This window comes from Carassius carassius, chromosome 23 (genome assembly GCF_963082965.1).
Source record: "Carassius carassius chromosome 23, fCarCar2.1, whole genome shotgun sequence".
NCBI classification, from domain to species: Eukaryota; Metazoa; Chordata; class Actinopteri; order Cypriniformes; family Cyprinidae; genus Carassius; species Carassius carassius.
Window position 1 is genome coordinate 22,472,603 of NC_081777.1, and position 20,741 is coordinate 22,493,343.

The 20,741-nt window shown below is 42.3% G+C and overlaps 1 protein-coding gene across 2 annotated transcripts in view; it reads left to right on the forward strand.

Moving 5' to 3' along the window:
• Positions 1-20,741, forward strand: part of LOC132101528 (C-myc promoter-binding protein-like) — a 34,230-nt gene that overhangs the window by 1,111 nt on the left and 12,378 nt on the right. The window contains exons 2-18 of one of the 2 annotated variants that reach the window (XM_059506561.1): positions 7,740-8,085; positions 8,656-8,902; positions 11,117-11,186; positions 11,544-11,713; positions 12,366-12,604; positions 12,713-12,779; positions 12,924-12,982; positions 13,393-13,537; positions 13,672-13,847; positions 14,343-14,443; positions 15,324-15,545; positions 16,180-16,325; positions 16,741-16,767; positions 18,918-19,051; positions 19,834-19,966; positions 20,078-20,284; positions 20,410-20,538. In XM_059506561.1, coding sequence (XP_059362544.1) covers positions 7,775-8,085; positions 8,656-8,902; positions 11,117-11,186; positions 11,544-11,713; positions 12,366-12,604; positions 12,713-12,779; positions 12,924-12,982; positions 13,393-13,537; positions 13,672-13,847; positions 14,343-14,443; positions 15,324-15,545; positions 16,180-16,325; positions 16,741-16,767; positions 18,918-19,051; positions 19,834-19,966; positions 20,078-20,284; positions 20,410-20,538 — 2,583 coding nt within the window. In that variant the 5' untranslated portion in view covers positions 7,740-7,774. The remainder of the gene's footprint in view (positions 1-7,739; positions 8,086-8,655; positions 8,903-11,116; positions 11,187-11,543; positions 11,714-12,365; positions 12,605-12,712; positions 12,780-12,923; positions 12,983-13,392; positions 13,538-13,671; positions 13,848-14,342; positions 14,444-15,323; positions 15,546-16,179; positions 16,326-16,740; positions 16,768-18,917; positions 19,052-19,833; positions 19,967-20,077; positions 20,285-20,409; positions 20,539-20,741) is intronic. The other variant, XM_059506562.1, reaches the window with a different exon arrangement.

A 20,741-nucleotide genomic window follows, 5' to 3' on the forward strand; every position in this document is an offset into this window, starting at 1 on the left:
AAAAAATTGCAATGGATTCATGAGCATGTCTTCATGTTGAAGTTCGGTATTTGCTAGTGTTTCTTTAAATTCATTTAAGCATGAATATGATTTTTTTAAATATGATACATCGCACCAGTTTTACCGGTTTATTGCATTTCGTCATCGCTCAACTGTAATTTATATATTTTAAGTTTAACAGTCTGTGCTTAACAAGCTTCAGCAATGCATGCTTTTAGTTTGGTTGGGCGTTCCTTTAAAATGTATCATGACATTACAGTTAATGTTACATTAAAGGGAAACATCTGTTGAAACATTTTCACTAATAAGCCTCTTGGTTGTTTTCATCTTCTCATCCACTTTGGAAATCCTGCATGGGCAAAACTTGTTTCAAAACTCCAGATGTTTGCCAGAATTTGTCTCTTGACAATAGGTTGAATAAATGCATTACTTTATAAGTGTCTTTTAACCCAAAAGTTGTAGTAGATAGAGTTGAGTTGGAACTTTAAAGAGAAAAGAAACCCTGCCTGTCCTGTACCTCAGTAAAGTCTTCCTGACAAAACATTTCCACATAGAAATAGCTTGCCTACTTCCCCCTATCCAAAGTATGCAGATGTCTGCTTGTTTCCCGGCATGGTGCAAAGGAATCAAATGTCCGCCCCATGTCTTAAGCAGGACCAGATGCTCGTCCAAATGTGCTGCATTAGTTCCCCCTTCTTGTGTTTTCCTCCAGGCCTCCCTGCTGTCCCAGAGCTGTGCAGCCTGTTGGTCCATGGAGCCCTTATGCAGGACCACAGCCCATGGCTCCAGCACAGCTGGATAAGATCAGGCTTGTTTTTATGGGGAGGCTGTTAAATTGGCTTATCCTGTGGCTCTTACACGACACAGGTTGGTGAAAGAAGGGCAAGGCTTATCATGTCAAAAGCATGCTTCCCACAGCAGTACTAAAATGAAATTATTAGAAAATGGTGTTTGTTATGCTGTGGGTGTTTTGTTTGGGCTACTACTATATTTTTCCCGCTTTTTTTATGTTATCATTTTTATATATTTTTATATTACTCCCTTTATTATTTATTTACAACACATGATCTTTTGGAGTTTCTGAAGTTCTTTATGCAGCTTTAACTATGGATATTTGGATAACACAAAAAGAAGCCATTTTAAAAACGAATTAATGGATGCGAATACTGTTTAGCATTTGATGAACATTACATTTATCGTTTTTAAATAATTTAAGTGTCTTTGTTTGGACAGTTTTTATTCCATAGATTTTATGTAATGTAATAATGCATTACTTTTTTGATAATGGGCCAGGACTTTGAGTGCTAATCCTAGATCACATCATGAATACACTCCCAGCCTGCAACTCTCAGATTTATGTCCATTATCTGAATCTGTTTTCATATTCGGTGGCATCATTCATTGCGTAGTGGTTTCTGTACTGTGTGTACTGAAACTGTCCAGTCATTTAAACTGGAAAAGGGAACCATCGATCTCTTACTCCTGTTCTTTGGAAAGACAAGTATCAAGTCGGTCCGAGATCAGGGAAGTAAAGGAGTTTCATTAAGTGTCATTTTCTTTCATGGTTTCTCCATGCCAGGATTTCCGCTGCGTAGGACCCATGTTGATTTGTCTGATGAAAGTGCCTTTACCAACGCACTTCCGGGCGTTTTTGAGTCCCTCATTGACGTTACCATGGTGTTTCACAATAAAGAAGTGACTTCCTATGAGTTGAAAGGAAAAGTGTTGAGTCAGTGCAAGAGTCTCTATTATTGCATCACAAAACAATGAAATCTGCCTCAGGGCTTTCCAGTGCGCAGTATGCCTTATTACAATATAATAATAACAATATAATTCTCTGCATGTTTCTCCAAATTTGCCTAGAATTTCTCTCTAACCTGTCGGGTTATGCTGTTTCCTTTCCTCCCAACAGTTGTTATTGAACTGTTGATGTGAGATTGTGAAGTCCTCATTACTGCATCATTATTTCTACCAAAAGAGTCAGCTTTCTGCTCTGTGACTCATTTTTAATAGTTTTATGTAAGTATTTTTCTCTCCCCCATTACATTTTAAAGTCGAATGATGAATATTTGCTGGCTTTTCTTCATGGTTGCCATGGTGAGGATTATCATTTTTCTCTTCTGATGGTAGAGAGGGCACAGCCAGCCTCTGCGGATAGCGTGGTTGTTGGACCGAGAGATTATGTCTATATATAATCCTAAATCTCTCACGTAACATGACTGTCACGATCGGTGTTACAGAGAACACAGGAGAGAGAACCAAGTGCAGGTATGTGACTTTATTAAAGGGCAAATCCAAAGGGTTAAACAGTCCAGGCAGGGTCAAAACCGGTAAATCCAAACATAACATAAACAAGGCAAGGCAAGGCAAGGCAAGGCATTGACGGACATGAATTAACATTAAACAAGGACTCCATCACTAAGACTCAGACAGACCAGGTATAAATACACAAAAGGATATGGGGAAACAGGAGACAGGTGGGGAAACAATCAATTAACTAAACAAGGAGGAAGGTGACCAAATAAGGAGACAGGAAGTGATAATATGATAAACACCGTGGGAACTGAGGACACCTAGTGGGAACCCAGGGAACACAACCCAGACACTGTGACAGTACCCCCCTTCTACGGAGTGGCTCCCAGACGCTCCAAGACAGACACAAAACAGAGACCAGGAGGGAGGCGGACAGGTGGAGGCTCAGGGGGAGGGACGGAGGGCCAGAAAAGAAAAACATGGGGAAAAGGCACCAGAATGTAAACACAACACAGAAAGACCAGGAGGGAGGAGGACCGGAGGAGGTTCAGGGAGAGGGACGGAGGGCCAGACTAACAGAAAGGAACAGGGACAGACATTAACACAAAAACAAAAGGAAAAAACAACATGAAGCCCCCCAGGGCGGAGCAGACGACCACCACACCCTTGTGGTCAAGGCCAGAGTCCTCCAGGGCGGAGCGGAAGACCACCACAACCGTGTAGTCAGGGCAAGCGCCCCCCAGGGCGGAGCAGAAGACCACCATGTCCGTGTGGTCAGAGCAGAAGCCCCCCAGGGCGGAGCAGAGGACCACCACGTCCTCGTGGTCGACGCCAGAGTCCCCCAGGGCGGAGCGGAAGACCACCACAACCGTGTAGTCAGGGCAAGCGCCCCCCAGGGCGGAGCAGAAGACCACCATGTCCGTGTGGTCAGAGCAGAAGCCCCCCAGGGCGGAGCAGAGGACCACCACGTCCTCGTGGTCGACGCCAGAGTCCCCCAGGGCGGAGCGGAAGACCACCACAACCGTGTAGTCAGGGCAAGCGCCCCCCAGGGCGGAGCAGAAGACCACCATGTCCGTGTGGTCAGAGCGGAAGCCCCCCAGGGCGGAGCAGATGACCACCACGCCCCTGTGGTCAATGCCGGAGTCCAACAGGGCGGAGCAGAAGGCCACCCAGTGACTTGACCTGACTCTGAAAGGTCCACGAGGATCTGACTCGACTCTGGAGGGTCAACTGGAACTAGCCCTGACTCTAGACCGGTCTCGGGCACCGCATCGGGAGTGGCCTCGGGCACCGCATCGGGAACGGGCACCGCCTCGGCCTCTGGAACAGCATCGGGCACCGCCTCGGCATCGGGCACCGCCTCGGCCTCCGGAACGGCATCGGGCACCGCCTCGGCCTCCGGAACGGCATCGGGCACCGCCTCGGCCTCCGGAACGGCATCGGCCTCCGGAACGGCATCGGGCACCGCCTCGGCCTCCGGAACGGCATCGGGCACCGCCTCGGCCACCGGAACGGCATCGGGCACCGCCTCGGCCTCCGGAACGGCATCGGGCACCACCATCGGGCACCGCCTCGGCCTCCGGAACGGCATCGGGCACCGCCTCGGCCTCCGGAACGGCATCGGGCACCGCCTCGGCCTCCGGAACGGCATCGGGCACCGCCTCGGCCTCCGGAACGGCATCGGCCTCCGGCACGGCATCGGGCACCGCCTCGGCCTCCGGAACAGCATCGGCCTCCGGCACGGCATCGGGCACCGCCTCGGCCTCCGGAACAGCATCGGCCTCCGGAACGGCATCGGGCACCGCCTCGGCCTCCGGAACGGCATCGGGCACCGCCTCGGCCAGCATCGGGCACCGCCTCGGGAACGTCCTCTGGGCTTTGAGGAACGGTAGACGCCTGTCTCCTCCTCCTCCGCCCTCTATGATGGCGAGTCGGTGACACCTTGTCTGGAGACTCAGGCGTTGAGTCGGCCATGTTGTGCTGTGGCTCCAAGCTGGCGGCCATCTTGTACTGTGGCGCTGGGCTGGCGGCCATCTTGTGCTGTGGCTCTGGGCTGGCGGCCATCTTGTGCTGTGGCTCTGGACTGGCAGCCATCTTGTGCTGTGGCTCTGGACTGGCAGCCATCTTGTGCTGTGGCTCTGGACTGGCAGCCATCTTGTGCTGTGGCTCTGGACTGGCAGCCATCTTGTGCTGTGGCTCTGGACTGGCAGCCATCTTGTGCTGTGGCTCTGGACTGGCAGCCATCTTGTGCTGTGGCTCTGGACTGGCAGCCATCTTGTGCTGTGGCGCTGGGCTGGCAGCCATCTTGTGCTGTGGCGCTGGGCTGGCAGCCATCTTGTGCTGTGGCGCTGGGCTGGCAGCCATCTTGTGCTGTGGCGCTGGGCTGGCAGCCATCTTGTGCTGTGGCGCTGGGCTGGCAGCCATCTTGTGCTGTGGCGCTGGGCTGGCAGCCATCTTGTGCTGTGGCGCTGGGCTGGCGGCCATCTTGTGCTGAGGCGCTGGCTCAGCAGCCCTGACGTTGACCGTCTTGGGAATCTCTAGAATCTTGGACAGCGTAGCGAAATAATCCAAGAATGAGTCAGCGGCCTTCTTGGGCATTGGCGCTGAGCTGGCGGCCATCTTGCACCGTGGCGCTGGACTCGCGGCAATCATGGGCAGTGGCGCCACCGTGGCGGACGTGCGCTTCCTCTCCCCTCTCCGTCCGCCATGGTGAGACGGTGGCTCTGATCCATCCCACACGAGACCCGGGTCGAAGGGAGGCCATGGTTGAGAGTGATGCTGGGTCTCCTCTCGACCACTCCCTCCTCGGCGACCTCCCCTGGTCCCCCGGAAAACCACCAGGCGAGTTCCCTCAAAACCGTCATTCTACCGCTCTATGGCTGGGGATGAGACATAGGCAGACATACCGCTGGTTCTTACTGTGACGGAGTCCTTCTGTCACGATCGGTGTTACAGAGAACACAGGAGAGAGAACCAAGTGCAGGTATGTGACTTTATTAAAGGGCAAATCCAAAGGGTTAAACAGTCCAGGCAGGGTCAAAACCGGTAAATCCAAACATAACATAAACAAGGCAAGGCAAGGCAAGGCAAGGCAAGGCAAGGCAAGGCAAGGCAAGGCAAGGCAAGGCAAGGCAAGGCAAGGCAAGGCATTGACGGACATGAATTAACATTTAACATTAAACAAGGACTCCGTCACTAAGACTCAGACAGACCAGGTATAAATACACAAAAGGATATGGGGAAACAGGAGACAGGTGGGGAAACAATCAATTAACTAAACAAGGAGGAAGGTGACCAAATAAGGAGACAGGAAGTGATAATATGATAAACACCGTGGGAACTGAGGACACCTAGTGGGAACCCAGGGAACACAACCCAGACACTGTGACAGTGACACATCTGCTACGTTTTCTTCTCACTTTGTGTCTGTTTGGTGGACTTTCTGTTGTGTATGTCTGTGATCGGATCTTGAGAGGTTTGATTGTTTCTGCAAGTAGACTGATGGATTTATGTTTGCTTTGTGTGATGTTGTTGAGCACAATATGTGAAATCAGCTATAGGAGAGACATCTGGAACAAAGTGTGCATCAGTGACTTTGTCAATGTTGTTGGACAAGGGACAGAGAGAGTGTTCTAGAGTCCCCTCCTTCAAAGCCCAAAGGTTTATATGGATGAGAAGGATTAGAGTTCTAAGGCCTGAATTTATTCTCAGCATCTAACCAGGATCTTGAAATCTGCCGATGACTTGTCACCATTTCCACCATTTCCAACTTCCCGTTTCACACCATCAGTGTCACTGGTTCCTTAAAAGAAAAACGTCTTTACTTCGACACATCGTTATATCAAATGAACTAGTCAATAGGTCAGTTTCAATTCCTGAGCTCTTAAGCCATGTCCCATGACTCTGTTGGCCATTACTGTAAATCACAGAGAAGCCATTGGCCCAGATGGTGTCCACTGTAATGATGATGGTACTAGGCGTGTAATGGTTTAAATTTCTATGTTCATGATTTTTGGTACAGTTCAATATTTGATCAGGGGAAAAAAGACTACATTAACATATTTATCGACATATCACATTAGACTGACTGATATAAAATTATAATTAAACTTTATTTGGAGTATTTCTTTGTTGCACATTTCTTAATATTATCCCTAAAATGTGTTTAAATATCACTATTAATAAGGATTGCTTGATCTCTGTACAATATGAGTCTTTCAATGCAAGATATTTTCAATATCTGAAGTATACTTGCAATAATTTCACTTTAGCACAGACATATTTATTTATAGCTATATCTTTAGTTGGACCTTAGCACTACTTCAGCTAAATTAATGTGCATTATTTTAGTTGTTAGTTGTTCCAAATTAGTTGTTCCAATTAAGCAGACTTTATATACAAAAAGTACAATTGCAGGGTATTTTTATTAGGCACATAAATATGTACATTTATTTTTAGTGAACCTAGTACATTTTTTTCACAAGGGTATTCATCTAGGAATCCTGAAAAACATTTATCTTGGTTGCTTTCCACAGAAATCTTAAGCAGCACAACTGTTTTCAGTATTATAATAATTAAACATGTTTCTTGAGTAGAAAATCAGCACATTAAAATGATTTCTGAAGGATCATGTGACATTGAAGACTAGAGTAATGGCTGCTAAAAAGTCAGATTTTAAAACACAAATTATACAAATATTATACATACATATTACACAGAGAAACATTACAACCCTAGATTTAGGTTTCAGTCATTTTTTGGGACTGCATGACCTCTACAGAAAGATAAAACTGGACCTACAGTCTACTAGCAGGTACCATGCTATTTTTGGTGCTATGAAGCCATGTGAACATCAGTCACTCGTAATGACTCAGAGTGAGGACATGTGCCAACTTGAGTGCTGTAAAAGCCCCAGGCCTCTTCTGAAAGAGAAGGGAACCTCTAATTAAGATATCAGTGGTTATGGTATTAGTGAGGCTTATGGTGACAAACTTCACATTGATGCAGACAGAAGGAATTCCCTTTGTTGTCTGACCTTTTTAAGTAAATTTTTTTCTTCCTTCCAGTGCTAAGTGCTCAGCAGGTACAAACTCTTATGACTCATGATTCAAAAGCACAATAGGACATATTCCTTTATCCCCAGCAGGAACTGGTAATTGCTTCCGTCTGTCCAGTTTATATTTCTCACAAAGACTGTTGTACGAGGTTGTTCTCTGCATCTGTGGATATGTAATGGTCATATCCTTTTCTAAGCCCATAAGGGAGCAAATGTAACCAGAGTAAAAATGGTATTTCCTAGGAGTGTTGTATAACTCGTACTGCATATTCTGATTGTTTTTTTCTTTTCAATCCCTCCTGGTTTAAAGAAGGATTTTTTCATTTGTGAAGATGTTCGAATCTGAACACCTGGCATTATTAAGCAACTAGGCTGCAGTTTCCCCTTTCTTCATGTGCTCACTCTATTCACATTGCTCTCTTGTTCCCAGCATATACAGTCCTCGTTTTATGGGGATGATCGAAGATGGAAGACAAAAGCCTTCGTGTAGCAGACTACTTTGTGGTGGCAGGACTCACCGACTCATCTAAGCCCCTTGAGGAAGATGTCCACCCTGAGGATGGTGGCCTTAGGAGTTCAGCCCAGCTCAAGGCACCCATCACTGATGTGGCTGTGGTGATTCGCTCCCTAGGGGAGGAAGTACCTCGAGGGTATACCTGCATTGAATGCACCCCCTCTGGACTTCCTGCCGAACTGAATGGAGGAAGCCTCATGGGGCCACAGATCTTCCTCTGCTATAGGAGAGGCAGAGACAAACCACCGCTCACAGACCTGGGGTAGGACATCTAAACTTCAGATATGGCTGTACCAAAACCTAGTAAGCTGCCTATTTAGAAAGCATTTTAAGTTATGCTCCTGAAGCAAAGTCTGTTCTACACAGTTGCTAAAAGTTTTGTTCTTTTCCATGCGACACACTCTGCAGATGAAGATGAAGATGTTGACTATAAATATACCCAATTTTTTTATATATATATTAGAAGGTATCAAGAAAAAAAGCTAAATATAGAACTTGAAGACAAAAAGTTAAATCTACACTCTTAAAATTGAATATTTAATTCTATATAATTTGCTTATTCGAACATCATAATTATTTTAGCAACATGCTAAAACTCAATTTTACTGGAATCAGCAGTAAGTGAGTCATGTCTCTGATGCTTCTTGCCAAATGCTTATTGATGGAGCTGCTTTCAAAATCACTAATTCATAAGGTACAATTTAGGATGCTGTCTTTTAAGGTAGCTACTAATGTAGGCAGTAGACAGTGAGGCAGCTCAGTCGGTTTTGGAACCCGTTGTGTTTGTGCAGAACGTTGACTATCCTCATGTCCTTTGTTTCATGATTCTTAGAGTCCTCTTTGAGTGGAAGGAGAAACTGAAGCCGGACTGTCAAATTGTACAGACCACACCCTCTGGCCGCCCCGCTAATATCAGTAGCTCCTCCTCCCAAAGGATCTACATCACATATCGGCGTGCCTCTGAGAATCAGTCTAATGCCACGCTGGCTGTCACAGACATCTGTGTCATTATTCCCAGCAAGGGAGAGACACCACCACATGCTTTCTGCAAGGTGGACAAGAATCTCAACAGCAGTATGGTGAGCACAACAGTCACCCTATCCTGTTCAAATAACCAGCAGTTTAGATGGAGGAAAACTGGTTGACAGTGATGGTTTTTTCTAGCAATGCTGGTTGTCCATGGAAGCCCTGCTAACCAAGCAACCTTGTTTAAACTCTAGGCAGAATTGAACTGCATTAAAATGTAGAGATTTAGGGCCAGATTTACTAAACAGGGCAAATTAGCATTAGAGCACAATTCCATAAAAGCACAGATGGGGAAAATTCTGCGAGTGATGTACTAACAATGCACACATTAAAGAACACAGACGCAGCCAGATAATTTCCATTATGACTAGCGCAATCTACCAAGAGTAGCATATATGCTGCATATTTATATGCTGCATATATGCCGTATATATACTGCATAAATGCTGTATATATACTGCATATATGCTGCATATATGCGTATGTATGCCACATATAGGCAAAATTGAGGTGCATATATGTGCATATACAGGAAATATAGGTCTCCTGTATTGCTTCTTCATATCCACATATAAGCCCTATACATACAAGATATGTCTTCTATATAGCTAATGGCAGGATCTGGTCATTTTGTAGCTCATATCTTATTTTTGACTGTCATACATGATGCCTAGCTCTTATTTTCTATTATCAAGGCAAAAACTAAGAATTAACGAAAAAAATTATGCAAGAACTTATGTATGTGCGAACACGTGAAATTGGTATCACATGTAATTGGCATGTTATGGAATTTAACTATGGCAATATATTAACATGATATACAGAGCCGGACAGTAACGGAGTACATTTACTTGAGTACAGTACTTAAGTACAATTTTGAGGGATCTGTACTTTACTTGAGTATCTTTTGTGGGGAGTACTCATGACTTTACTCAAGTACATTTGAGATACAAATATTGTACTCTTTACTCCGCTACATTTCTATCCATAACCGTAAGTACCCGTTACTTCTTCGGAACGTCCACACAGAGACGGACCCCCGATCTTTTTTTCCCTCGTCTCAAGAAATATCCGCGTCCACACGAAAACGTTGTAGTATACATGCCAGACCAGCATGTGGCCCTGTAATTCTGCCACAGAGATACACTTAAAACGGAGAAGACATGGATTTGCTGATAAACCTTGCGCGTGGTACACAAACGAACATGGAACAATACATTTATTAATCCGTGTTAATGTTAGTTAATAAAAAATACAATCGTTCAATGTTTGTTCATGTTTTTGTTGCTGTTACGTGATGTAGTGGTGTTTGACTAGGGGCGAGACGTGGGCTGATGACGTTATATTTTCAGAAAATGTACGGATTCGCCGTCCAGTCGAAACGCAAAGGCGGCGTTTTCAAATATATCCACTCTGGGACCCGGTTTCAAAACATCGGTTTCACTCTTCCAAAATGCCAGATCCGTGTGGACGAAAATGCCTATCCGCTAAAAAAATTGTGCGATGAGGCGCATTATGACAGACCTTCAAAGAATAATAAAGATAATTGTTTTTCTGTTCAGTTTTTTGGCTTATTTGTTCTTGTAAATACATAATGTACATTTCTATATTTTGGACTTGTATTTATGTTGCCTAGCAGGTTTTTTGTCTCATTTTTGTTCTTGTACTATATTTTTTGTTTTGTACTATTTGATTGATCATGAGTAAATAAATAATGTACATTTCTACATTTTGGACTTTTATTTATGTTGCCTAGCAGCTATGGATTTTAATTTTACTATTATAGGTGAACATATAGGTGCATATATACATGCATATATGTACCTATATAGGTATATGTATGCACATATATATGTGTACATATATGTGTGCATATATGTGTATATATATGTATGTGTGTATATATATATATATATATATATATATATATATATATATATGTATGTGTATATATATATATATATATATATGTACATATATGTGTACATATATGTGCATATATGTGTAAATATATGTGTGCATATATGTACATATATATGTTCATATATGTGTGCATATATGTATATATATGTACATATAATATAGGAAAACGGCCAATTTTATATATGTCACATATATTAAAAACCTATATCAAAACCTATATTGAAACATATATGTTTATATAGGTTTTTTCCATGTGGGATAATAACATCAGACCACAACGATCAACTTCTTACATATCATAAAATTTGAATTAAACTTGATTTCTGTTTTTCCTTCTTTCACAGTGGGGGTCCTCTGTGTATCTGTGCTACAAAAAATCTTTGGCCAAAACCAACACACTTGCATTCAAAGCAGGTATTGTAACTACGCCTTGAGTTGTTTTTCAGAGTTTATGTTTTGTCGTGTTTTTTGCAGTGAACAGTAGGAGGGAGAGGATACTTTAGCGAGAGACACATCAGAGCAGTAGGATATGACTGCAGATAAATTAAACTTGATACTCCCATGTAGCAAGAACAACAAGATGTCATTGTTAAGCTCAGTGCTCTCAGCACCAAAAAGATCTAGGCTTTAACCGCTGTCTGTGATTAGCTTGCCATTTGGAAGACTGGGTCAATTAATGAATTACAGGGCAAACGATGTGGGATCAGTAATAATTGTTGTCTTTGATGGAGCTATATAGCCTAATTGGGGGTTTGTATGGGGTGTGTGCAGGTCTTTTGTCCAGATATCCAGAAGAGGATTATGATTCCTTTCCTTTGCCTGAATCCGTGCCCCTGTTTTGCCTGCCGATGGGAGCGTCGATTGAGTGCTGGCCCTCTCATACCAAATATTCTCTTCCTGTCTTTTCAACATTTGTTCTTACAGGCGCCTCTGGAGAGAAGGTACAGACAGGAAAATTCACACATGAGCACCATCAAATACACACACAAACATTTAGACTTTCACTGCAGCACCACAATTCTTTGAAAATCAGACACACAAGAAGGTAAATTGTCTTGTCTGGTTTAGCAATGTTCAAAGAATTTAAAGCAGCTAGAAACCAGCGTGGACAGAATATCAAAACTGCCCATGAATAAAGGGCCTCAGAAAAGAATCGAAAATAAGATTAACGTGTAATTGGGCTGTTTAATAATGCATTGCTAAAGTGCTGTTTGGGTCAGCTCAATTATGTCAAACACATCAGTACACTCAGCTCACTCTCCTCAGCTGAACACGTCTCAAGGCTGTTTGTGCTGCAGTATTGTATAATTTATTATTTTAGGTGAGCAGCTTCAAAGAAACATGGCTAAGCTGAGATATCTCTTATCTAAAAGACTGCAAAAATAAATCTTCCGTATCACTTTCTCAATGGGTGGATTTGAGAAGCGGTTTTGAAATAGATACTGTTGGTGATTGCTTTTAAGTAGGCTAAAATAGTTACCATTGTGCACTTTAGAAATGTAATGCAGGTATCAAGACAGCATTTTTTGTTCTCTAAAATGTAAACCAGCCCAAATCCTAGAAGGTGTTCATGAGTCTGTCTCTTGCTCTCAGGTTTATGGTGCCGCCATCCAGTTCTATGAGCCCTACCCAGAAGACTATTTGACTGACAAGCAGCGATCTCAGCTGGGTCTGCAGGCTAACGGGCTCAGGCCCCTAGGATCCATGACTGTCCACACCAACAAAAGCATCTGCCTTCTCTCTCACTGGCCCTTTTTTGATGCTTTCCATAACTTCCTGACCTTCCTCTACAGATACTCCATCTCAGGTCCACACACTCTGCCCATTGAAAAGTGAGTTTCTAAAGACATTTCTAGAGGTTGCAAAGCTAGAGCTGAAATTTTAAAGTCCAAAAACATTTGGCGGCCACTATAAAGTAATATTTTTTTATTTGTCCTTAGGCATATATCCCATTTCATGCACAAGGTTCCTTTCCCTTCCCCACAAAGGCCACGTATCCTGGTACAGGTGAGTTTTGTGCACGTGGCACCTTTGTTTGAACACCGTCTTTCTTGAAGGTGTCAAAACAAAATGACTGTGTGTAGTCAAATAGCTGCCAACCCTGGCCCTCATCTCACTGTGACCGCTTGTTTGTGTGCTTGTTTTTCACAGCTGTCTCCACATGACAGCCTGATGCTGAGCCAGCCTGTTTCCTCTCCACTCCCTCTGAGGTAAGTCAGACACAAGATACACTGACCATGTCAGATGAATGCTGATCAAACCATGAAGTGTGGAAATGATACTTCAAAAGGACCTGGTTAAGTGTGATATCTTAATAGCATGTTTAAAGTGGGTTGAGACTCCTTTTTCTGTATTTTTTCTCAATTGACACAGGTCAATTGCTCATCTAATTGCAGATGATCATGTCTTTTTATGTTTTGCTTTGTGTTTTTGTGCTTTGTTTGGATTATGTGTTTTGTTTTATTTTGTTTTGTTTTGTTTTGTTTTGCTTTGCTTTGCTTTGCTTTGCTTTGTTTTGCTTTGTTTTGCTTTGTTGTGGTATGCTTTTGTTTAGTTTTTTTGTTTGGTTTTATTTTTAGTGAGTAATTGTTGTTTACACACTTGTTTTCTTTGCCCACAGTGGCGGAAGGCTCTCTACACTGCTGTTGAACCTCGGCCCAAAAAATGCAGTGACTCTGCTGGTGTTGGCTGTGACTGAACATAAGATCCTAGTTCACTCCTTACGTCCAGCTGTTCTTACCAGCGTTACCGAGGCCCTGGTGTCGGTGAGTGGAAGACTATTCATTTTCACTCATGCCTTTGCAATTTCTAATTTAAGATTCTTACAGTATCAGTTCCTTTTGCTTGTTGTCCCACTTTTGGCTGTGTCTTGTTTCAACTTGTTTTACATGTTCCACAGATGATTTTTCCCTTCCACTGGCCTTGCCCATACATTCCTCTCTGCCCGCTGGCCCTGGCAGATGTGCTCAGTGCTCCATGCCCTTTCATTGTAGGGGTGGATTCACGGTACTTTGACCTCTATGAGCCACCGACGGACATTAGCTGTGTGGACCTGGACACCAACACTATAACTCAGTGAGTGACCTTTTAACATCTACATAGCTCTGAGTTCCCATGAGAGCCTCTCCTGACCTTTTTGACCTATGTTGTTGAGATAAAGGCATCCTTTACCACATGAATTTACAAAATAAACACTAATTTCCCAGTTTAGGTGATGATTGGTGTCCTTTGTGATATGAATAGTGTTTATGTTTATAAGACATTTTAAGCAATAGCAAAAAATTTTTCAAGTGAAATTCCAAGTAATATCTTTATGCAGATGGTTAAAAGATCAGGATGGAGATATATGAGCAGTGAGGAATGTTGTATTAAAGATAGGACCCTCGGTACCACCATGTGTTGAACACATGCTCCTGTGTTGTTTGTTTGCCAGTATTCACCTTAAAGATTACTGACCTTGTAAAAGCTACATTGAGACTATAAAGCAGCCCTCAGTTTTGTTGTTATACGGGCATGGACTCCCTTCGCTGTTTACTCTCTCAAATGATAAACGTGTGTGGCCTGTTTCAGCAAAGAAGAACGCAGATCCCTGACCTGGAAGATCCTGCCAAGAAAAGCCTGTAAACATCTGATCAACACCCTCAGCAGTCTCCACCAGCAACTGGATGAGGGTTAGTGAGAGCGGGTCACTGTGGTGTCAAAAAAGAAAAGATTTCACTTATCTTCTGTCCTTTTCAAGGCAATATTAGTTCACTTCACTGCACAGAAAGTGCCATTCCTATTGGCCTTCTACTGTCCTTTTGGGCCCTGACAGTATCATTTTTATTACCTAACAATGTTTTATGAATGCTTTACTGAGTAAGAGCAAAACCAGTCATCCTTCAGATGTGATGAGATTTAGAGACGAGAGCAATTGGCTGGATAGAGGCGAAGTAAGGCACAAAGTCTTGCTGGGATACTATCTGATACATGAGAGCTGATTAATGGTTTAGTCTTTGAACTCAATTATTCAATGTGTTTTTGGTTCTCGAAAATGTCCTGTATGGAATGTACCAACTCATAGAATTGGGCCTAAAGAGTGAGGTTATTTATAGGTAAACAGTAATAAAAATGATGTATGTTTCTGCACTAAGTGACTGTGTTCCCATATGTTTTATTGAGAACATTATGTGTCAGTTGATGTGGATGTTTAATAACAGAAAGAGCCATGATCTTTTTGCGGACCTTTCTGAAGTGACGTCAAAGGAGCTTATGTACCGCACCCATATCTTAAATTGAGCCTACTATATCTTCATTACTGAGATATTATCAGTAAATTTCTCCTTGTGTATGAAAGTTGCCTTGTACTCTACCATTGAAAAATTTAGTGCAATTTTATACGGCTAAATTGATTTGATCAGACATACACTAAAACAATAATTATGGTAAATATGACTACAATTTGAATGTGTTGTTTAAAAAATTTTAAACGGAAATAAATAAAACTCTTACTGACTCGAAACTTTTGAATGGGAGTTTAAAAATAGTACTTTAGGCATCGATCTTCCACAGGTTATCAGATGAGCCGTGAAGAAGTACAGATGGAGGCCTTCATGAGTGAGCGGGAACCTGGCAGTGGTGGGAAAAGTCTGGAAACCTTGGAGCTGGAGATCCAGGAGGCTTTCCTGCGCTTCATGGCGGCCATATTGAAAGGCTACCGTTCATACCTTTTGCCCATTACACAGGCACCATCTGAAAAATCAACTGACTCCAGTTCACTCTTTGATTTGCAAGGTAAACAGCCAAGATGAACTTGATGCTTGAATCCTTTTTCTCCTGTCCCGATGTATCAGGTTGTTTGTGAACGTCAGGAACAGCTATAAAAGTGTTGCCCCATCAGCGTTAAAACAGAAAAAACAATGCATTAAAATCTTGTTTTGACCCAACCACATGCAGCGAGTCCACTGTGATACATTAGTGCAATGCTGAAGCTCAGCAGCTGCTCAGAATGCTCAAATCTGGCCCTGTGCCTGTGGAGTCTGGCTAAAATCAGGCTTGAAATTATTGTGGCGATTTTGATAAAGCCCCATTTTAAATTAGACATGCCTGACAGGTCCAACAAACTGCAATGATTAATAGAATGTCTGAGAACACATCTGCAGCCTCTTATGTAATCCCTGAGTTAGAATCTGTTGCATCTTTCACACTGTGTACACTACAGCTTTCTCAATGACGACAGTCCAGTGAATATCACGTAATTCATGACACACCCTCTTAAATTTGACTGATTAAATGTTTAATCGCAATGGACAACTGTGGACGTGAAGTATAGTAAGCAAATAAGAAATGCAACCACTTTTTTTATTGTAATGGCACCTCTCAGACTCTCCGCTTGATGTCCTTGACTTTCAATATGGCTTTTTTGCAGGCTTTTTGAAGAGTCGCGATCGATCCCATCAAAAGTTTTACTCCCTCATGACCAAGACTCAGATGTTCAGTCGTTTCATCGAAGAGTGCTCTTTTGTCAGCGATAAGGATGCAAGCCTTGCTTTCTTTGATGACTGTGTTGACAAGGTAGGAAACATATACATATTCATTTACCGCTAAGAAATACATCGCGTGCCTTAATCCAGAATGCAGCCGCCTCTAATTAGATTCAATATAAACTGCTTCTACAAAGCTCACGAAGAGTTACCATTTTAAACTACACTCCAGGCTCTTAGCAAAGAGCATGTGAAAAAAACTAAGAGTTCAAGGAAGTGTACACGGCATAATTTCTGAGAACAGTAAGGGGAAATGTTGTCGTTAATAGCTGTGCAGTTGTTATCCCTTGGGTTTACTTATGTCAGGTTATTAATTTTCTGTGAGCATTGTTCTCTCGTTTGTTCTTTCTGGTGTTTCATCTAAACAGCCTGTCCTATTATTTTTGCTTTTCTCACTACTTTCTTTTCTCTTTTCTTTAAACTTTTATCTTTACTTGCTTGGAAAGTTATTCGGTACGGAGAAAGGGGGGAAGGTAAGCTGCTTAATTCAGTGTCTTTTAACTTCTGATGTATTGCAAAACTGAAAACTGTCACTAGAGTACTGTACTTCACCTTAATTACAAAAAAATACCCTTTAATGGTTCTGTGAACTATTTTATTTTACCTTATTTCTATTAATAATATTTAAAAACATGGGGGGGGGGGGGGCCTTGCCCTATTTTTTTTTTTTTTTCTTACCTCAGTTGACAGACATGACCTGTTTTGTTTTGTGGTTCCTCCATGGGTTTGGTGATTCATAGCTGGTATTATGAAGCTTGGCTTTGAAGATGCATGTTTGCTGGCTTCATAATTAAAAAAACATGTCTGTTTAGATCAGAGTCTCTGCAGAACCACTGAGATCCTGCATGCATAATACATTTTTCTGTGCCTTATGGCACTTTGCGTTTTTTTATATATGCAACTCTTGTGCCCTTTCTCGGTATGATCCAGACTGCACATGGATCTGAAGCTGTAACTTCAGCAAACCACTGCAAGTTGTCTCCATTTCCAGATGGTGGTTTTGTGCCTTTGTTGTACATTTATATCTCAACATTTGTATCTCAACAGGAGCACAATTTATTCTTGTTTAGAGGAGCAGGAATCATCTCTCACCTGTCCTTCTCACAAGGCTGTAGTGTGCTAGTAAAGATGACTGTGCAGCTCTTTGTCTTACACTTTCAGTTATGTCGCCATCAGTGAAAGTCACACTTATCCTGCTCTGGCCTGTCCCTCCCTTATGCGAGGACCTTGCAGGACAGTTCTTTAGCACTGTGGTGGTAATGAAAATGACAGTTTGAGTTGATTTAAACTGACACGGGTTTGTGGGTTGTGCTCACAGAGGACGTTTATAAAGGAACCATGGAGGTAAAGGACAAACCATATATATATATATATATATATATATATATATATATATATATGTTAATATATAAACATATTTCTCTTAAATATATACATGCATGTGTGTATATTTATATGTACTTAATAAATATACACAGTACTTTGACACCCTGAGGTAGAAATGTTTTCAGCATTTTCTAAAGGTTAGGCACCTGCTTTTACTGACTTGAAAATGGACTTTAGACTTCATTTTCTACCATATTCATGGAAAGTGCCTTTTGGCAGCTATCCTGGTGCATTACAGAGAGCTCCGTTTGACGCCACAAGTAATCAATTGCTGTTTTTCTCTGGTAAAAAGAGCCACTGATTCATATAAAACCTTCTCAGGGAAACTCATTAGGCAAGTCTAGCAAGAGCTTGATTCTGTTCTGTTGCTCTTACTGTCTGTCTAATAATTTTTTAATAGTATGATCCAAAACCCTTTTTGCTGAGAATGCTTTACAGATACTTAAACTGATTTTCCCTCTATCAATAGATATAAAGTCATGCTTTATTTGATAGCCAGTGTAGTACAGTGGCATAGGCTTTATGATGCATTTGTGGTCTATTTACAGGGCTTGTAGACAGACTTTGTCTGAAGGCTAAATGCACAGTGGCTCCTCCAAGCCTTGTCTAGCCTATAAATTGCACTGGGATGGTTTCACGCCCCTCAAGCAATACAACATTAAGCGTTAAGTCCAGGTCAGTGCACTTGTAGTGCATCTCTGGCAGATGGTGAGGATTGGATGGAGACTAGGAGGATCAGAGCTTCTTGGTACAGATGTGAGATCAGTCGGACGCAGAGATGTGGGAGGTTATCAGGTTCATTTACACTAAAACCGGTGCTCCATCTGATCTGAGATCAGATCATCTGTACTTGGCAAGCTGCAGCATGTCCAGACAGTAGAAAATCCCTTGGCATGGTTGTATGGCAGTGTGTGTGTCTAGTTCAAGATTCAGTTCCCAATTCTGACCAAAATGTAGCTCTGCATTGACATGTGATGAGTCTATTTGACTATACAGTAGTACTGAGTAAGTTAGCAAGTGTTAAGGCTTTTTTAAGACTTCCAGGTGCTATAAATATTCTCACCGGTTCCTCTTTCGACATTTTAATTTCCTCATTTTATTCAGAGACCAGTGTTGGCAAACATATGTCCTCTTAACTAAACATGATCTTTTCTCAGTCATTGGTCATTGCCTCTGCTATGTGTTCTAGTGGAAACAGAACACAGTCTGTATCTCATTAAGTGTGTATTTTCCCTAGGTGGACAGCGATAAGCCAGAAGACACAAGGCTTATTGAACTTGACAAATCCCACCGCAGCGAGCACACGGTCTACATCACCCCTCCAGAGCTGCCAGCACTTCCAGAAGGAGAAGAGCCAGCGATGGTTTATAGGTACAATAGACGCTTCTGGCACACAAACTCACATGCACACTACATTACTGTGCACATAAACCGTATGCCACACCACAGATGGCATTGTAGCAATATAATCCCTTTCTAAACCTTCCCAGGGTCCAGCGTGTAGAGTAAACCTCTCTACGGATTGTGTGTCTACAGAAACTCTCACTAAAGCAGTAATGCACACTCCTTAGAGAGCATGTGATAATATTAAGTGGATCTGTTATTTCGGGATTTGGTTTTATTTTGTTACAATTGGCAATGGGGTGTCTTGACAATAAAGATTAATATTGTCCAATATCCCATATATGAAATTTGTAATTATTATTATTTGAAGCCCAAGTTTGTCCTTATGTGGCATGAGATTTATATAAAAAAAAATTTTTTTTTTTAAATATTTGAATTTTATTTTAAATGACAGATTTTCTTGTGAATTTATTTTCTATTATATAAACATATTGTATTGAATTGTAATATTTCTACTCTGAATTCGTTTCTTTTTAAGTATAGTTTACGTCATAAAAATAGCCACACAAGCTGGTATGGTGTTAAAAAACAAACAAAAACAAATAACTTTAATGTTATATATTATTTGTAACTTTTAAAATCTGCAATCCTATCTATATAATAATCTTTTCTAAAACTGCAGAATGACATTGATTGCCCGGAGTTAGTATTGCATGCTGTAGCATTGTGCTTTTTGATAAATAAGCTTTGACGTGACTTGACAATAACAATCAAGTACAAGCTTCTCATGCACTCTTGATGTCTTGCAGCTACAGTGGCTTTCCTGTACTGAATGCCCAACTCTGTGAGCTTCAGGATGGTCCCAGAGTCCCCAAAGCAACATCAGCCATGAGACACATCAGTCCCATCAGCCCAGCTGCCATATTCAGGCGTTCCCAACAGGTTGGAATTTCAAACAGAAATCTCATCCAAATCACACCCCATGAATCCCCTCGTCAAATCTCACCCCCTCCTATCTAATGCCCCATCATCTCTCTGATCCTCCCTTTGTAGGAGATCAAATCAGCCCAGAGGATGGCTAAGATGTACTCCTCCATCCCACAGATGTGGTCCAAGTGTCTGCTCAGGCATTGTCACGGCCTGTGGTTCATCTGCCTGCCCGCGTATGTCAGCGCCTGCCACTCAAAGGTGCGGGCGCTGCATACTGCTTACGACGTGCTGAGAAACATGCAGGACAAGAAGTTGCAGCCCCCTGATGAGGTAGAATTGCCTAACAGTCTCCATTGATTGGTTTTGTCAGTACAGTTTGTGCTGCACCTAGACAGTGGAAATTTCCACCGGTGTTGTGGTTTTGTAAGTAATGGTTTGTTTCTGCTCCAATGGAGGTGTGTTACCGGGTCCTGATGCAGCTGTGTGGGCAGTATGGGCAGCCGGTTCTTGCTGTCCGTGTTCTTTTTGAAATGAAGAAAGCCGGAGTGCAGCCTAATGCTATTACATATGGATACTACAACAGGGTGAGCATAGTTTTCTTTTGTGCTACACAGAGACACATTGCAATCTAAATAATACTAAATAAATATGCATAAATTTTCTGTGCTGATACATACTTTTGGTTTTGCGGTAGACCACATGATACAACATTTCTGAATTTTATTGCCATTTCTTGTTCAAATACATGCAGTGACCTTTTAAAACAAGATAAAATTTATGAAATGTA